Raw genomic sequence first — 19,588 nt, 5'->3', positions numbered from 1 at the left:
GAGGCAAGCTACCATGCAAGGCGCCGGGCCGCTCACTGGGAGCAATTTGGGGTTCAGTGTCTTGCCCAAGGACACTTCGACATGTGGCCAGCCGCGGCTCGAACCGCCGATCTCCCAACCATGCGATCATTAGACGACGGCTCTACCTCCTGCGCCACAGACGCCCCAGTGGAGTGAAAACACTACTACAGGGCTCTGATAATAGTAAGGAAATGCCATGGTTCCTCACCACCAAGCAGAACTGCACACAAATCAGTGCTGCTGATGGGGAGTATACTCAAAACAAGCCAGAGGTCTATGGGGAGCACAAAATAAATTATCCCAAAATGAAGGGCCACAAGGCAGCCGCGGTAGGAGACTTGACACGTGTCCAGGCCAAATCAATCAGGGAGTCTCTGGTCCGATTGCGATCACGGGAATCAATACGCTTTCTCTTAGTCCTAATTTAATTGTATTGCAAAACAAAACAAAACACTTTTAAGATGCTCTATTTTCTTAGACCCAAATTGCTTTGATAAAATCTAGGACCTCGAGATAAGGTTGGTAAATGCAGTATGAGGAAGAGATAGGGTGAAGGACACCAGTCGTTATGGAGATACAGTAGAGATAGCTACAGGGTCAGGAAGAGAAGATGGCATCAGCTCAGAGTGACTGAGCAAGAGTCCAGATGATGTCGTCAAGATTTGGGATGGTGCCAAGTCAAGCTTCTGAACTTCACAGGGAATTCAGGAAGTTTATAAATGATGGTTCAGGGCTGAATAAAACAGTTTCATCCAACTTGGCTAATTTATTTTGTGTAGAGATTTTTTTGCGTTGCATTGAGTGAGTTATTGACTTTTTATTAATGATATAGGACTAATAATTGTCAGGAATCCAAGATGCAGGATGGCTCAGTTAAATGTATCAGCTGTTAACGTAAAAGTCGTCTTACCATTATCCCATACCCCATCCATTACAGTCAAATGCGACACTTTAAATGAATAGTGTTAAATGTGCAATAACACTATGTGCAATATGACAACCCTAGGGTACATAAGGTTCAGAGAATAGGAAATGTTAGAATAGGTATAGCATAGCATAGAGTACAGCACAGTGTTTTATTTGTATAGTATAGTATAGTGGATAGTGTACATAGCCTTTATTTATGTAAACCAGCTCTTTTCCCTTCTTGTTTTTAGTTTTAGTTTTTTTTCTTTCTCCTAGCACCAGGGGAGCCCCCCCTCCCAAATTTCGTTGTTTGGTACCTGTACTATATCGATGACAATAAAGACCATTCATTCATTCATTCATTCAAATCTACATTGTGTGTACAAAATACATCAGCCATGATAGAGGTTATAATATAGTGATAAACTCACATTTAAGATTCTACAACGTCATCATTAATTTTGTATCACTGCATTCTGAATCATTATCAATGGCATCCCCTTGTGAATTACCTGTATACAAAAGCAAGGACATAAAGTACATGACTGAACAGAAAGTCAGTTGTTTTAATGGAAAAGGAGCAACAGGATTTTTTCTCATTGTCTTGGTGTTTTGCTGCCATCTTGTGGCCATATATTGTATGCTGAGGGAGACATTTGGATTGTCATGATTGTAGTCCATTATGGGAATGGACTATTGGCTATGCATGTTAAGAGATATTGACTTAAATAAAACATCTAAACAAATAAAGCAATAGATGATTTGGTTTTAAATAGAATGTTTGTGACTTTCATTTGAAATAACCACCGATTTGTAATAACCACACATTTGTAACAACTACACTTTCCTACCAATAAGGCTTTCTATTTATGTTTTAGAGCTATTTTGTGTGCGTGTGTATGTGTGAGTGAGTGTGTGTGTGTGTGTGTGTGTGTGTGTGTGTGTGTGTGTGTGTGTGTGTGTGTGTGTGTGTGTGTGTGTGTGTGTGTGTGTGTGTATGTGTGAGTGAGTGTGTGTGTGTGTGTGTGTGTGTGTGTGTGTGTGTGTGTGTGTGTGTGTGTGTGTGTGTGTGTGTGTGTGAGTGTGTGTGTGTGTGTGTGTGTGTGTGTGTGTGTGTGTGTATGAGAGAGAGAGAGAGAGAGAGAGAGAGAGACAGACAGACAGACAGACAGACAGACAGACAGACAGACAGACAGACAGAGAGAGAGAGAGAGAGAGAGAGAGAGAGAGAGAGAGAGAGAGAGAGAGAGAGAGAGACAGACAGACAGACAGACAGACAGACAGAGAGAGAGAGAGAGAGAGAGAGAGAGAGAGAGAGAGAGAGAGATGGAGTTCTTTTTATTTATTTTATAAACGCATGTGTGATTTTCCTTCAGTTCTGTACTCTCTGCATTCACGCCGGGTGTGTGAACTTGAAATGCAATACTGTCAGTTATACGTTATTTTTAAATGTATATTATATAGATTTTTTAAATATATATTTTTAGTTCTTGTCATGTTCAAATTACTCATTTTCTGCTCATGTCCGATGATTGTGTGTCCTATTTGTTCATAAATTCCAAAGACTATATCAGTCCAAACAAACTAATTCTCTGTTCCATGGCATTATTTGCCAATGACAAATATTTGGTGATCATTCGACTGCGCCCTATTTCATACATGAACACAGACGCGGTGAGAGGGAGCTGTGAGAGTGCGTTTACATGACGTCACCCATCATTCTGCGCCAGGATTGTATTCCACAGAAAGAGCAGCTGGTTGTTCACACTGTGTTATTGTCAGACAGAATGTAAGACATGTATGCTATCCACACAGCAAGGTATGTCAGTTTGATTATCAATACATACATTTGTCTTAAGTCACCATTGTCTTTCTACGCATGGTGATGGGTGAGGGCTCCGTCTGGTTTCCATACGCTGATGTTTATTCAAGCCCTCTGTTTATTCCGGCGCGGTGGACTACGATCCGTATATTGCATTTATTCTCAGACAGTAACATATATAATACATTGACTACTGTAGTGACATTATCTTTGCAATCTGATCATTCTATAAGCAAGGTGCTTGGGTTGCGCTCTTTGAGCGAGGGGCGCAAAACCAGACGTCGCGTCAGAAGCCGACAATCTGATTTGGCAGGAATCGTGATAGTGTCGCCTACTGTATGGGTCTGTATGGGTCTGTATGGGTCTGTATGGGTCTGTATGGGCCTGTATGGGTCTGTCTGTATGGGTCTGTATGGGTCTGTATGGGTCTGTATGGGTCTGTATGGGTCTGTATGGGTCTGTATGGGTGTGTATGTGTCTGTATGGGCCTGTATGGGTCTGTATGGGTCTGTATGGGTCTGTATGGGTGTGTATGTGTCTGTATGGGTCTGTATGGGTCTGTATGGGTCTGTATGGGCCTGTATGGGTCTGTATGGGTCTGTATGGGTCTGTATGGATCTGTATGGGTCTGTATGGGTCTGTATGGGTCTGTATGGGCCTGTATGGGTCTGTATGGGTCTGTATGGGTCTGTATGGATCTGTATGGGTCTGTATGGGTCTGTATGGGTCTGTATGGGCCTGTATGGGTCTGTATGGGTCTGTATGGGTCTGTATGGGTCTGTATGGGTCTGTACGGGTCTGTATGGGTCTGTATGGATCTGTATGGATCTATATGGGTCTGTATGGGTCTGTATGGGTCTGTATGGGTCGTATTCCGTGGCCTAGAGGTTTTCGGAGCCAACAGACTTGACCGCAAGGCATTCACTATGTTGGAACACAAATAAGCCTAATCATAATGTTGAAGAATAATACGACAATAAAACAATTTCTCATATTTTAACATCATGTTTCTGTTCTTTGTTTAGGCTTGTATGTTCACATGCACTATCAAACAATAAAGTGATCACATTGAATATGAATTGGGGAAAGAAGATTATTATTATTGAGGCATGTCAATAACAGCATGGATTATTGATTCATTACTTAATTATTGATTAATCCCCCAACTCGTGTCACATATGCAAGTGCACCTTTCAAAATGGAGTTAGTGTGTTTTCACAGCAGCTACTTTTAGTTAATGTTTGACTCCAGTCAATTCTGGACAGGTAGAAACTCATACAGCATGTGTCCACACTCCACACCCACCCCTTGTAACTGTGAACTGGCCTGACAGTACACACCTTTGTCATCAACTTTGTCATCAACTTTGTCTATGTTACAGGTGACCTAGAAAAATGGAGGGTGGCAATTAGTGAGTGTACAAATTAATTATTCAATGTTTATAAATGATACAAAAATATATACTTGATATATATATATATATATATATATATATATATATATAACTGACTGTTATTTATGTCATTCCAGTGGATACTCTCGGGAGTATTTTGACCGCTTTATCCAAAGTCAAGACTCGTCTGTGGTGAACAAGTTCCAGCAGAAGTACTGGAAAACCAAACAGACACTCATCAAAGTCACTGGAAAGAAAGAGGACGAACATGTGGTGGCGTCAGATGCAGACCTGGATGGCAAACTGGAGGTGAGTCTCACAGAACTAGAATCAATAAGGGCTCAATATGAAACCCTGTGTACGTCCAATTGTTCATTACAGTAATTCAATGATGTATCTACTATGTTGATGTTAGCAATGGGAGCTGTTAGATAGATCATCAGAAGACTGAGATCTCCTGTGGTGTGTATGCCAGATGTGGCTCCAACTACCATGTCAGAGCATACACCGGCGATGAGCCAACACATTCACCTGCCAGTCATTGTCAATAGTCAGTGGTCATAATGTTTTGGCTCAGTGTATGTCAGTCTACTTGTACCTCACATAACCTTTGTAGAGAACAACGAAGGACTTCCAATGAATTATTTTGTTCTTTATTACTTAATTATTCTTTCACTGCTATGCCTTTTGTGTGGCAAATGTGTGTGTCTTTGTGCTGTGCAGGTGTTTCACTCAGTCCAGCGAACATGCATGGAGCTGCTGAAAGTGATAGAGCAGTACCAGAGAAGAATCTGCTGTGAGTTCGTAATAACTGCGTGCACATTCGTAATATTCCAGGGCTCTCTTGAAAATGTAGACTTTATCTCAATAAAACCGAGTTGTATAATTAACGGTTATATAAACAGAAAGATAAATATAGCAGAAAAGTTGTTGTTTTCTAACGCTATGCTAAACTGTAGTAGCATTTCCTATCCACAGTTAGTTTCCCACCGACTTTTATTTTGATCAAAGAATGGGTTTCGGGTTCCATTTGAATCAGCACAACACAAGTGTCAAACACGAGTCTCTTAAAGCATGATTTCTAAACCTGAATTAAAATACAGTAGCTACATGGTCATTATATCTCACTGTTACTGTATTTCCAATCCATCCCCTCTGTCTGTAGTCCTGTCCCAGGAGGAGAACGAGCTGGGCCGTTTCCTGCGCTCCCAGGGCACCCAGGACAGGACCAGGGCAGGGAAGATCATGCAGGCCACGGGGAAGGCGCTCTGCTTCTCCTCACAGCAGAGGTACAGTATGTCAGGGTTCCCGCGCTGGTCTTAAAAAGCCTTAAAGTCTAAAATCCAGCAATCCGATTTATAAGGCCTAAAAATGCCCCAAGTTTCAGTTATTAGGTCTAAAAAATGAGGCGCTAGGTCTTAAAAATTTGATTTGCTTGTCCTGCAAGGAAATCAGTCCGACCACATCTATTTACACGGAAATGAATCAAGCTGGAACCAATATTTATTTTTATATTAATTATCCTTCAGACTTGTTTGTCTGTATGGCAGTGAAATCCCTAATTTCATCACCTTGATGATGACAAAAAGCTATCATATTATGGACATTAGCAGTCACATCCTGCCTGGACTGGACTTTGAACCCCATTAATAATAATGATGTTAGCTTTGGCCTCATCTCAGTTCCTGATCATTATTGGAGATGCAATGTTTTGAAACTGATCCTCTCATTTACATTCACATTTTTGGCATTTAGCAGATGCCTTTATCCAAAAGCGGCTTACAACAAATATATTTGTCTAAGTAAGTGAATCATCTATCCATCGGTCATCGCAAGAAAAGTAATCTCTGCTCGGGCCAGAGGCCATTGGCAGTCATAATGCTAGAAGAAGGGTTTTGTGGCTCCTTTTTCTTTTTTCTTTTTTTTATATACAGTAGAGAAACTGAACAGGGGGATGGTGAGCTTTCAAAGGGGACAGTTAAGGTGTAGCCTGAAGAGATGGGTCTACAGTCTATGGCGGAAGATAGGGATTGCTCTCATACTAGACACTTCCAAGCGCACTGACTGCCCCCAATTGGGATACTGTCATTTCATTTGAACCACATAGAATGTGTACTGCCTACCTGTATAGCAAGTTAACAAAACAGACATTCATACTGTACAGTGAAAAAAACATTTTCGAATGGATATGCATGGATGTAGAAGATGTTAACCATCTCTACAGTACACCTGTTGTTGTAAACCACAGTAGGTTGACACAGGACACACAACTATTATTTCAAGTAAGGCATTCATTTACTACACATGGCTACAAGTTTCTTCCAGGCGATATTGGTAAGATCCGGCTGGGTCCACTGCAGCTGGCCAGGTAGTTCTCCATAGTGTACTTCTCTCTGTTTAGAAAAAAGTTGGGTAGTTCTCCATAGTGTACTTCTCTCTGTTTATAAAAATGTTGTTGTCCAGGCCCTGCTTGGTTATCCGGGCGGCCCTCTGCCTCTCTTTCTGGGCCTTCCTCCGCATATCCTCCCTCTCTTCCCTCTGCCACATTGAGATGGGCACCGACACCTCTGCCTCGTTTGGATTAGGAAAGGAGCAGGGGCGGTTTAGAAAAAAGTTGTTGTCCAGGCCCTGCTTGGTTATCCGGGCGGCCCTCTCCCTCTCTTCCTGGGCCTTCCTCCGCATATCCTCCCTCTCTTCCCTCTGCCACAGTGGGATGGGCACCGATACCGATGCCTGGTTTGGATTAGGAAAGGAGCAGGGGCGGTCAGCTGATTGTAAGCTTTGGTCAAAAGTCAGCTGATTGTAAGCTTTGGGTTTGGACGAATGCCTCCGAGGAGACCTGCGATTGGAGCCCCTTCTCCTGGGAGGAGGGCTGGGGAGGTGTCCTGATGGAGTGGGTCTGCTCAGTTTTTGCGACGGGATGTTATTGGAATTGCTCCTAACAACAGGGACAGCTATTGGGTTGTCAGCGACAGTTCTTGATGTTGAGAGGGTTGCTTGCAGTTTCTCAGGTGTTTGAAGACAATCTATCGGAGGGTTGTCAGATGTTTGGCCTTTAGAACCAAGTTTGTGGAAGACCTGGACAGACTCCATAATTTGCCAACCCAGTCGGCTTCTGGGTAGTTGAGAGACCACTTTGGGGGACCCTAACTTGGCCCTCTTATTTCTCTGCATTCTGGATGAGGAAACCTTTGGGCCTGGGGCTGAACTATCACCCACTCCAATTTCAGCCTCTTTCTCAGGACAAGGGACAGGCTTTTTCACAACACTGCTGGGACTCAGATTACTCTCTTCCTCTACTTTCCTTTCATCATCCCTCTTTTTACCGTTCAATCCATCGATACTGTCACCAGCTTCAGTTGCGACACGGTCAGTGAGGATATTGCTTTTCACCTGGCTGCTCTTGCTCTGGCTCATGCTTGTTTTGTGCTGGACAGACACAGACGAAGAGAAGTTTATGTGGTTCCCGTTCGTGACAAGTCGACTAACATCCATAGAGACCCGCCGTCTCTCCTCAGTGATGCTGCTGCTGTCATGAGCTGACCTAACAGTGTCGGATTTCTTCTGTCTCCCAGGTCTGATTTGGGGGACTTTCTCTCCATCCTTTGTGTTTTCATCACTTTCTGAGGCGTTGTTTTTCTTCCCCTCATCAGTGAGATGATCCGTTATCCCCATGTCATTCTCCTTCAGAGGTATGGAGTCTCCTTCAGAGGCACCTGTCTCTTCTGCTTGGCCCTCCATTGTGTCGGTCTCAGTCTTGCCCAAAACCTCCATCTTTTTGTCCTCCTGTTCCATAATGGGAAGGTCGCAATGGACGGGATGGCCAGGATGGCCGGGATGGCCGGGATGAAGGAGGGATTGAGTTTGTGCAGTGTAGACATAGTTCATCAATGGAGGAGATGGTTGATCAATACTTCTGAAGGGGTTGGAGACTGTAGGGATGTTTTCCAGTACAGGAATAGTTGACCAATGCCCTGGATAAAGACGATTACAATTAGTTTGGTATAATATATACACGATTGTGTAAAACATGTATATATATAGAAACTTGAAATGCATGAAAATCATATTTCAAGCTTTCATGATGCCAGTCAGTATTGTGTTGCATTTGTTTCTTTATTTGTATTTGGTTTGTGGTCATAGTTAATTATAGACTACTCAACAAATGACTTTCAAGTTGCATACACTTACCATAATCTTCTTGTAATATTAGTCTCCCAGGTCTGATTTGGGGGGCTTTCTCTCCATCCTTTGTGTTTTCATCACTTTCTGAGGCGTTGTTTTTCTTCCCCTCATCAGTGAGATGATCCGTTATCCCCATGTCATTCTCCTTCAGAGGTATGGAGTCTCCTTCAGAGGCACCTGTCTCTTCTGCTTGGCCCTCCATTGTGTCGGTCTCAGTCTTGCCCAAAACCTCCATCAGTCTCCTGTTCTTTGCACCCCCCAATGATGGAACACAGTAGTATGGCTGAGGGGGCCGGGTGGGCCAGGTGGGCCAGACTGGCACAGGTGGCATGATTTCCATCAGTCTCCTGTTCTTTGCACCCCCCAATGATGGAACACAGTAGTATGGCTGAGGGGGCCAGGTGGGCCTGGTGGGCCAGACTGGCTCAGGTGGCATGATTTGGAGGGATTGAGTTTGTGCAGTGTAGACATAGTTCATCAATGGAGGAGATGGTTGATCAATACTCCTGAAGGGGTTGGAGACTGTAGGGATGTTTTCCAGTACAGGAATAGTTGAACAATGCCCTGGATAAAGACGATTACAATTAGTTTGGTATAATATATACACGATTGTGTAAAACATGTATATATATATATATATATAGAAACTTGAAATACATGAAAATCATATTTCAAGCTTTCATGATGCCAGTCAGTATTGTGTTGCATTTGTTTCTTTATTTGTATTTGGTTTGTGGTCATAGTTAATTATAGACTACTCAACAAATGACTTTTAAGTTGCATACACTTACCATAATCTTCTTGTAATATTAGTCTCCCAGGTCTGATTTGGGGGGCTTTCTCTCCATCCTTTGTGTTTTCATCACTTTCTGAGGCGTTGTTTTTCTTCCCCTCATCAGTGAGATGATCCGTTATCCCCATGTCATTCTCCTTCAGAGGTATGGAGTCTCCTTCAGAGGCACCTGTCTCTTCTGCTTGGCCCTCCATTGTGTCGGTCTCAGTCTTGCCCATAACCTCCATCAGTCTCCTGTACTTGTTGCTGAAAGAGTTGGGATTTCCTCCTGTCCTTCTCTGCCTCTTCCTAGGCACCTTTTTGTCCTCCTGTTCCATAATGGGAAGGTCGCGATGGACGGGATGGCCAGGATGGCCGGGATGAACCACTAGCCCGGGGGGGACTGCACCCCCCAATGATGGAACACAGTAGTATGGCTGAGGGGGCCAGGTGGGCCTGGTGGGCCAGACTGGCACAGGTGGCATGATTGGGAGGGGTTGGGTTTGTGCAGTGTAGACATAGTTCATCAATGGAGGAGATGGTTGATCAATACTTCTGAAGGGGTTGGAGACTGTAGGGATGTTTTCCAGTACAGGAATAGTTGACCAATGCCCTGGATAAAGACGATTACAATTAGTTTGGTATAATATATACACAATTGTGTAAAACATGTATATATATAGAAACTTGAAATGCATGAAAATCATATTTCAAGCTTTCATGATGCCAGTCAGTATTGTGTTGCATTTGTTTCTTTATTTGTATTTGCTTGCATTTGCGAGTGAATATATTTCTGTGTGACTTGGAAATACATTCAATCGCACCAGTGCGACAAAAAAAAGAATAAAATAAAATAAAATAAAGCTGAACTGCTGTCAAGCGCAGTCAATCTTATGTTCGTTAATAAGATCACAGCGCATCTAAACCAATGAAATCCTTTGAAAACAGAAGAAAGAAAAGAAAAAAAAGACACGTGACCCGCAAGCACAACAAGCGCGTGTTTACATTTGAAAATCCTGTCAGAAAAAGACCTCTGTGAAAATGAATCCGCTTACGGCATACTTTAGCAAGGCTAATGCTAGCACCGTTCCAGACAGAGAGGAGGTAGAGGGGGGTAGTGGAGTCAACATTACAGCTGGAGACGAGAGGGACGAAGAAGACAGAGACGGGGAAAGCGAGGAGGAGAGCGCCCGGTCAGAGAGTGTGTCAGGGGAGGGGGAAGGTCATTAATTATCCGCGCGGTGATAATGGCGGTGCCACTGCCAACGCGAAGTCTGGTCTGACAAAAGTGACAAAGGTCTACAGGTACAGTGCCGAGTGGCAAACATCTTTCCCGTGGCTGTTGCTGAAGGAAGGGAAGATGTATTGCAAGTGGTGTGTCGCCCACATGAAGTTAGCTGGAAAGACCGCGTTTGTGTCAGGAGACGCACAGCTGAAACGCGACACGGTGAAAAAACATGGTCTGTCCCGCAAACATGTGATATGTATGTTGTCTTTGAATAGTGAGAGGTGAGGGTTAAAATGAAAATTGTTCTCCCCTTAGAACATACTGGAACTGGTCCAAATTATGTTGGTGCTCCCAATCTCGGCTGCCCAATGTGAGAGGTGGTTTTCAGCCCAGAACCGCATTAAAAGGGCTTAATTATTTATTTATTCATGAATCATTTATTAATAAATGAATATTCTTACTTCCCCTTTATATTGTGTGAGTCTCCATTTTTATTACGGCCAAGAGCCGGTTATGATAATTCGGATATGTTATGATTATGATAATTTGTTGTCATACGAAAATTGCGCAATGTCCATTGTGCTACTGAAATTCTTGGTGTGCTACTAACTTTTTTGACATGGTAGCACAGTGATACCTGGGGAAAAGGTAAGCGTCAAACCCTGGCTTGTGGTCATAGTTAATTATAGACTACTCAACAAATGACTTTCAAGTTGCATACACTTACCATAATCTTCTTGTAATATTTGGGGTTGGTAATTGTGCTGAAAGTTCATATTTGTGTCCAGTTTTCTCATGCCAAACAGCTATTTCAGAGGAGACAATCAAGTCAAGTGACAGTACTGTCCATCAATCTATGCATATATTTGAACATTTTGAATGTTGCTACACCAATACCTCTGATGTCACAGTTATTACTGAAGTGAACAAAGCTATGTTACTGTGGCAACAACATTCCATTCCATGCCATTCCATTCCATTGTTGAACAGCTGTTTTTTTTTGAAAACAGCAGGGGGTTTTTGACAACTGTTTTTATTTGGGGTTTTCAATTTTATATAGAGGGCACAAACAAAACAATACAACGACCCCCCGCTGCACATACAGTAAACAGACACAGTACATACACTAGGGGTTTGGAGAAAATAAAAATAAAATAAAAGCAATAATAAATAAAAAAACAAACAAAACATGTCGCTCAGATATATTTATAATAGAATTAAGGTATGGACGTAGATATCATTACATTACATTACATTATTGTCGTCTAGCATAGGCCAAAGCGACCCACCCAAAACCCCACCAAACGAGTACCCTGGAGTCAGATAGTGCATACATTTACCAAGCAAGAATCCTTAGGGGAAACCTTGCAGTAAGGAAGATGACAAGGCAGGTCCAATATATTTTAAGTAGGGGTCCCAAGTTTGGTAGAAACTGTCCGTCTTGGAGTGTAACATGCAAGTGATATATTCATTGGGAATGCAGTCCATTATGATATTATGCCAAGATTTTTTGGAGGGGGGAGCTTCCTTTATCCAGTATAGCAGAATGTTTTTCCTTGCGGAAAATGTTAAGAGGTTGAACAACCTTTGGTGTTTGGCATTCGAGATCTGGCGATCCGGAGTGCCAAGGATGAGACACCTAGGGTCCAATCCCACCGAGACATTGAACATAATTGAGAGTTCGTAAAACAATATTAGTCCAGTAGCTTTGGATTTTTGGACAAGATCAGAAATAATGAAAGATATTATTAACATTGGATTTACATTTGCAGCAGAGTGGTGAGGAGTTGCTGTCCATTTTATTTTTGAGTGCAGGTGTTACATGAATACGGTGTAAGATTTTATATTGTGTGGACTTAGTACGATTACAGACTGAGATCTTTTTGGCGTAGGTCCAAACTTCTTTCCACTCCGCTTCATTAAAAGTGACCTCTAGATCTTTTTCCCAAGCCAGTTTGATGGCCTGGGAATTTTGGGGAGATATCGAAGCAAGAGCTTTGTAAAATGCGCTGATGCGTCTGATGGGTTGTTGAGATAGCATCTCTTCCAAAACAGAGATAGAATTATCAGTCATTAGAGTGGTGTCCTTAATAATACACCGGGTGATTTGTAAGTATTTAAATTGATCGGATTTTTGAAGGTGAAAAAATTGTTGAAGTTGTGTAAAGGAGAATAAAGAGATATTGTCGAACAGATCTCCCAATTTTGTTATACCCTGCTTGTACCATCTTTTGAAGGTCTGGTCAATGCGGCTCGAAATCTGGATTGTCCAGGAAAATTTTAGAGAGGATGTCTTTCATTTAGATTTTTTTGTCAAACACCCCAAGGTCTTGCTTTGGTATGCTCCAAATAAATACTTTTCCTCCTGCTTCAGTTACACGTTTGACCTTAAACGAGAAGTCAGAGATCCTTTGAAGCTGCTTTAAACATGCTTATCGTGAGCAAAATTATGATCTCCCCAACAGTGTATGACCACATGCCACTGAATACCAAGTACCTCATATTCGTATCCTTTTTATGATACCTCTCATGTGAATGCATGTGAGTCTTAAAATGGACCATGTGTCGCGAATAGGTCTCAAATTCTATTCAAAGAGGTCTAAAAAAGGTCTTAAATATGACTTGTTGAAACTTGTAGGAACCCTGTACAACATACGATAGTGCAGAGAATCAGCTGAATAGGGTGGGTAGGGAAAACAATGTGGAGTGAGGGAGGTTGGGGCGGGGGAATTTCATCATACCTAACTAAACCAGAAAGGTACATTTTATAAAAACTGTGAGCTGGTAAAACCCTCACCGCACAGGAGAGTTTAACCATTTATTGCATGACAATGGTAATACATTTGGTAATAAGCTTGGCGTAATTTGATGGCTCCATTCTTCACAGCTCCCTGCCGGGAGTTAAACTACCACAACAAACAAGGTTACAATGGCAGGGGGCCTATGGCTAATCAAACCCTCCCTGTAGGTAGGCTACATACAGTACAGTACAGAGTGACTGAGCGGGTTCACCGCACAAAACTGGGTTCACCACATAAAACGTACTCCCTTGAACATGATGATGTTTTTACATACGTGTGTGAACCAGCTGTCCTGTCACCTGACAGACTGCTGCAATGTTGGACTAACGTAATGCTTTATTTACATTCATTGATGACAGCCCCCAATGCTCCTTTACATTCTGCTATGGCTTTATCTACTGTATCTGTCTTTACTGTATTTCTAAAGATTCTCCAGATTCTTGCTTGGCATTGTTATCACCTGGGAAGTAATTGTCCTCTGAATAATATTGCATGTAAAATGCATGAGGCATATGCCAATGGTCCAACGCCCTATTCGCTTTGATGAACGACATCCAATGACAGCTGTTTATTCTATTAGACATCGTACCGTGCACAGTACTCTTAAAATAGTTTGAATAGAATTATTGAATGGATTATTCATTGGTAGTATTATCGTAATCCTTGTGGTTTACATTTACATTTAAATTGTTGCCATTTAGCAGACGCCTTTATCCAAAGCGACTTACAGCAAATACAGTGGCGGGCGGTGCATTTCACACCTAGGCCTTCAGTGATGTCCGACACATTCCTACCTGAATTATTCTACCTCTTAATACCATCGTTATGACGCCATGGCTCTAGAAACTAGACAGAAACACAGTATAACCGGGCGTTGCATCACCTTAACATAGTCAGACAAGTACAACAGAGTTATATTAATATTTCCGAAGCATTTTTAATCAATAAATCCGCATTTACAATGAAGAGTGTTAAACTAACATCTTTAAGATCGCAACATTACCCACGTCTGTCGTCTCGTCCACCATAATAGCGACAAAGGGTGCCTTTTTAATCTCCATTTTGATCTCTTCTTCCATCACTTCAGCAATAGCAAAAATCAGGTCGTTTTGTATTTTGCCTGACGTCCCAGTAAACACTTTGTTTGTGGACAGGTGGTAATGTAAATCTGGGTTGTTTTCAGCCAGAAAAGAAAGAAGCTCAACGTAGTTTCCTCTGTTTGTGGACTTGGCGCTTTCATTGTGTCCCCTAAATGAAAGTTATTGTTTACCCAAAAACAGGACACAATCGATCAGTATTATCGATCAGTCAACGAAAGCTTTCGTTGTGAGGCTCCGTTTCCCTGCACACGTTCAAAAGTTTCACATCTACCGGCATAGTTCCGCATCTCAATAGTGAATATCAATAGTGCGTAGCAATAGTGCGTAGCAATAGTGCGTATCCAATCAAAAGACGTGCTGGGTGCTGACATCATTGAGCCTTACAGCAGGCGCCGTTGTTGCTTTTGCTCGCATCTACGTAGGTTTACTAGGTACGCCACAGGTTTTCTCGTTCCAATGTTAAGTTACAGGTCGAATCCGCAGCACCGTTTAATGAGAAGGCGGGCAGATTTTTGAGCCCCCTAGCAACACATTTTGATTGGATAAAAGCTCTAACATAAAGGCCAGCCCTCCAAATCTCAATCGGAGACTGGAAGCAGCGCAACCAAGAGGAAAGCTATGAAATGAAGAGAATAGACTATGGGGAATCATTAATACATATTTGTGGAAAATATATATTAAAATAAAATGTATATTCTGATGATGTTTAGGCCAGCAGAGAAGGCCTTGCTGGCCCTGACGGCACACCACTGAGCAAATACTGTACAAGGTGGTTAACAGCCATGGGTGTGGGTCATCAAAAATGCTATATCTTTACACTCGATCAAATTTCAGGATCCTCCTTTCATGACTTTTCCTATTATGTGCGTTCTACCACCCAGTATCCTTACATTTTCAAAATCACATCAGGAAAAGCTAGTATGAAGCTATTTTGCAGTTTTTACATGTAGGAGGCAGGCTAATTTGAAGGACGGCCAACTAGTGGTCGTTGTGTGTAAATAGCAGCTTCCCATTGTAAAGACTATGGTCATTTGACCCCCTGAGGTGGTTCTTATTAATATAGTAGGTAAAAAAGGCACGGCTGTTCTTGTGTTACGGTCAAGGTTCAGTGTGTTTTGTCTCTACAGGCTGTCTCTGCGTAGTCCACTGTGTCGCCTGTACCAGGAGGTGGAGACATTCCGCTATAGAGCCATCTCTGACACCTGGCTGACTGTGAACCGGATGGAACAGTCCCGCACAGAATACCGCGGTGCGCTGCTCTGGATGAAGGATGTCTCCCAGGAACTGGATCCAGACACACACAAACAAATGGAGAAATTCCGCAAGGTTGGATGAACATTTTTTTCGCTTTTGTATATAGGTCTCATTTAAATCACGATTCATACATTATCTATGGTTAGTATGCCAATAGTATATCAGTGTAAGAATCACACTGGAAATGAAACTTGGTGTTATAATATTATTGACCACTAGGGGGTGCAATGCACCATTGACATTTTCTGAATGTGGGGGGCATAAGTGGCATAGTAGCACACTAGGGTGCATGCCATATCATTGCAAGGGCCCAGGTTCGATTCCGGTCATGGACTTATCCTGCGTGTCATCCTCCCTCTCTCTCACTCATCCTTCCTGTCATTCTCTACTGTCTTCATCCCAATAAAGCAGAAATGTCCTAAAAACAAGAAAATTGTTCAGAATGTGATCAGGACAGGAGCTGATGCATGGGGCGCGATGGTAAAGCATGTGTGCTGCTTGTGTGTTGTGTTGGTTACACTCAGTGGTTACCAGGAGTATATACCCACATGCAACATCTGTGTATCCTCGACCTACATTATCGTCAAGACGCTCCGATTTCATCTCCATACCAGCAAACGTTTCATATCTCTTTCTTTCTCTCCATCTCAGGTTCAAGTTCAGGTGCGCACCACCAAAACAAGCTTTGACAAACTGAAGAATGACGTCTGCCAGAAAGTAGACTTGTTAGGAGCAAGTCGCTGTAACCTTCTCTCTCATGTTCTAACTACATACCAGGTACACCACTAACATCATATAATCAATGTGCGGTTTACAGAGTGTAGAAACAGACATAACAGTTTAATTATTTTAATTAAAGTGTTTTCCCTACCGTTACTGGAGCGATAAGTGCTCCCACACACAAGACCTACCTAACAGGCTTATTAACGAGGTCAACGGGGGAAAAAAAGGTCTGGTGTTTGTAGCCCTTCAGAACCCTTTATTATGCCAAAGCATGAAAGGAGAACATTTATGAAACACTGATTCATTGTGGTGTTACAAAAGTAAGAGAGCATTTTTGTCAGAAATAAAAGAGAAAGCCTTGTCTATGTTTTTTAGACAACGCTGTTGCACTTCTGGGAGAAGACTTCTCACACTATGGCTGCCATTCATGAGAGCTTTAAGGGTTGTCAGCATTATGAGTTCTCTACACTCAAGGTAAGGGAGGCCCCCCCCCATCTGTGTCACACTTGGTGTTTAGAGGTTTAGAAACAGCTTTCTTTCTGTATGAACGCAATTGGGGTGGGATGTTGTACAATAACGTCATCAGGCTATACATGTTGTACTGTATTATCATACACCATATACTGTACCGATACTGTACATTGAGCCATGAATCCCTAAGCCCTAAGTCAGATGATAGCTCAGTGTATCGTGTACTTTCAGACCCTTCAAGATCCCATGGATAGACTGTCATCCCAGGGATCAAAGAAGAAGGGAAAGAAGAAGATCAAAGCAAAGACGGAGGATGAGCAGAAAACGCAGAAGGCCGCAGATGGCCAGTGAGTACGAGCTAACACACAAGGAAATACTATTTGACGTCGAATACTTTACTCAATTACTTTCCCATTACTCTGACTTAGTACATCGGTACATTTGGTAACCTTACATGTTGAATGCAGAAGAATCACAGTAGGTGTAGCCCACTCTCTAACTGTTGTGTTTCTATCTCAGACTCATCGCAATAGATCCCAATGAGGAGTCCAATGGAGAAGGTATAGGATCATGTAGTTCATCACAGCTGGTGTATACAGAATTCATATTTTAACATATGCATATTTTTAAATGCTCCACTATAATTCACTGTAATGTTGAATTGTACTGCCATGCGCTGTGTTTCAAGTTACTTTGAACTTCATCACCAGTGGGATGCACTGTTATATTCCGCAGCTCAATCACAATCAGTTTCTGGTGAAATGTTTGAAGACATGGACTTAAGAAGTAGACAAATGGCAGGTACTACACTGGTATCCCTTCTATCTTTGTTTTGGGACCCTGAATGACTTGAATACTGTAATATATATCATACCTTTTCATGTCTGATTATGTTTGTATGTATTACAACATCACTATCACTCTCATAATCTTGTTCAAGCGTTCCTGTTTTGCCCTACTTCCCTTATCTTTTCAATAACACTCCACTTAATTGGTCATTCCAGGGACTGAGGATCTCTCAGCCAATCAGGAGCAGGAGGGCGGGGAGAAGGACAGCATGGCCTTGCTGAATGAGATTCTGGGCTGCTCTTCTCTTGAAGAGGGCGGGTTCTCACTGGAGTGGGGGGATGTGTTTGGGGAGGGGGAGGGGGAGTCAGTGGGCGTGGCAGCAGGCAGAGCTGGACCAATAGAATCCCAGCAGGAGGACGACCACTCCTTCTTCCTCCCGTCTCACCTCTTGGACCAGAACATGAACAACCTGCAGTCCTCCCTCTCAGGTCAGAGGTCAAATACGCCTGTGTGTGTGTGTGTGTGTGTGTGTGTGTGTGTGTGTGTGTGTGTGTGTGTGTGTGTGTGCGTGCGTGCGTGCGTGGGTGGGGGGGACTTCTTAAAATGGCCAGATTCACCACTCACTTACAGGAAGTTTGAAGAAAAATTCCAATCAACCAGTCCATACAGTAGCTGTTTTTTCTACAATTTAGCTTTTATGGCATTCTCAGTCTCACCGCGAAGCATGTTCTCAGTCTTACCGCCAAACATTTTAATACATTTGCCTCATTAGCTTAATTCAATGTAACACAAGTGGTATTGTGAATAACCCCATCATTTACAATATGAGTTTGGCATTTTCTCTTTAATCCTTAAAGTCCTTAAAATATAACCTTTTTCCACTATGCCTAACTATTTCCACACACAGTGTGGCCCTGAAACTATTTGTTAAAACCACAGCTGTAGAAGTAATAGAAATGAGCTATTACACCACGGCAATTTGATTTGCCTACCCATAGCTAATTGCCCATCTCTTTCCATTTCGTCCTGCTCTGGGCAGTGACTTCCAGTACCGCATCTGTTTTTGTGTTTGTGTCTATATTCAGCACAGGGGCTGTGAAGTGAGCAGAAACAGTCAAACTGACAGAAAATCCAGTACCTTTTAATAGGAGTATCTCAAGGACCTATAGACACTGTATTTAAACACCACAAGTTCATCTATTATAGCAATAATTCAATTGTGACTGCAGTATAATATACTATATATTATGTGAACAGGGGGAGGGACTTGACCGTACATACCAATAATTGTTTTAAAAGATTTTATTTTGGATTTGGAACAATATTCTTGTGTATTGTAAACATCTGTCCGAACAAAAAGTGTATGTAAATGTAAACGTTGTTGTGCTTAAGTATCGCCCCAAGATGAAACTAAATCTGTACGCCCGTTTCAGACTGGACCATGAGCACTCTACAGCACGTCTCCCAGGCAACAGAGCAATCATCTGGAGCCAATCAGAACCCCTCTAGGCCAGCAGCAAAAGGTAGGTTTAGGCCAAATGAGCAAAACATATGAAAAGATTTGAAAGAAAAGGGGTTTTAACTCGTAAAAAAGCTGTGCTTCCAGCAAAAGCCAGCCTGTGTTTATGAGTGCACTCCAGGGTATTTGTGGGGGAGACAAACATTGCCATGAATAGCTCTGAGTCAGATTAAGTCCTTTATTACTGTAAACACAAGAGGTTACAACTCACCATCCAGGGTTACAGGGAGATGATTTAACCTTTTGACTGATTTTACAGAAATGTCAAAGGCGTCCAAAGACCTTTCAGCGTGGTTTAACCTGTTTGCTGATCTGGATCCCCTCTCCAACCCCGATGCAGTGGGGAGGAGCGATAAAGAACATGAACTTCACAACGCGTAGACCTGTCTCAGGCCCATGGCCAGGCTCCTCCAGAATAGGTCAACATAACATGCACAACAAGCCTCTGGTTACCTTCTACCTTTAGTAACGGTTCAGGGCTCTCTTGCCATGTCCTGTTGTTTATCATTATGAGCATGGCAACAATGTCAAGCCTGGATCAGTTGTATTTTCTCTGCGCATATTCACTCATATCTACAGCTTCAACCTGACTCAACAGAGAACA

The 19,588-nt window shown here is 42.4% G+C and overlaps 1 protein-coding gene across 1 annotated transcript; it reads left to right on the top strand.

Annotated features, from left to right (window-relative positions):
- Positions 1–4,143: 4,143 nt before the first annotated feature.
- On the top strand, positions 4,144–19,365 carry ica1 (islet cell autoantigen 1; the record flags this gene model as incomplete). Its single annotated transcript, XM_080541178.1, has 12 exons — positions 4,144–4,160; positions 4,280–4,451; positions 4,866–4,938; positions 5,308–5,431; positions 15,356–15,554; positions 16,134–16,259; positions 16,581–16,679; positions 16,908–17,023; positions 17,196–17,236; positions 17,681–17,953; positions 18,899–18,988; positions 19,244–19,365. 12 exons carry the CDS (start codon positions 4,144–4,146, stop codon positions 19,363–19,365), a joined length of 1,452 nt encoding a protein of 483 aa, XP_080397304.1.
- Positions 19,366–19,588: the final 223 nt, after the last annotated feature.

The sequence above is a fragment of the Nansenia antarctica genome (genome assembly GCF_963989245.1).
Source record: "Nansenia antarctica genome assembly, chromosome: 10".
Taxonomy (NCBI): Eukaryota; Metazoa; Chordata; class Actinopteri; order Argentiniformes; family Microstomatidae; genus Nansenia; species Nansenia antarctica.
This window is presented reverse-complemented; position numbering and strand designations above follow the sequence as displayed.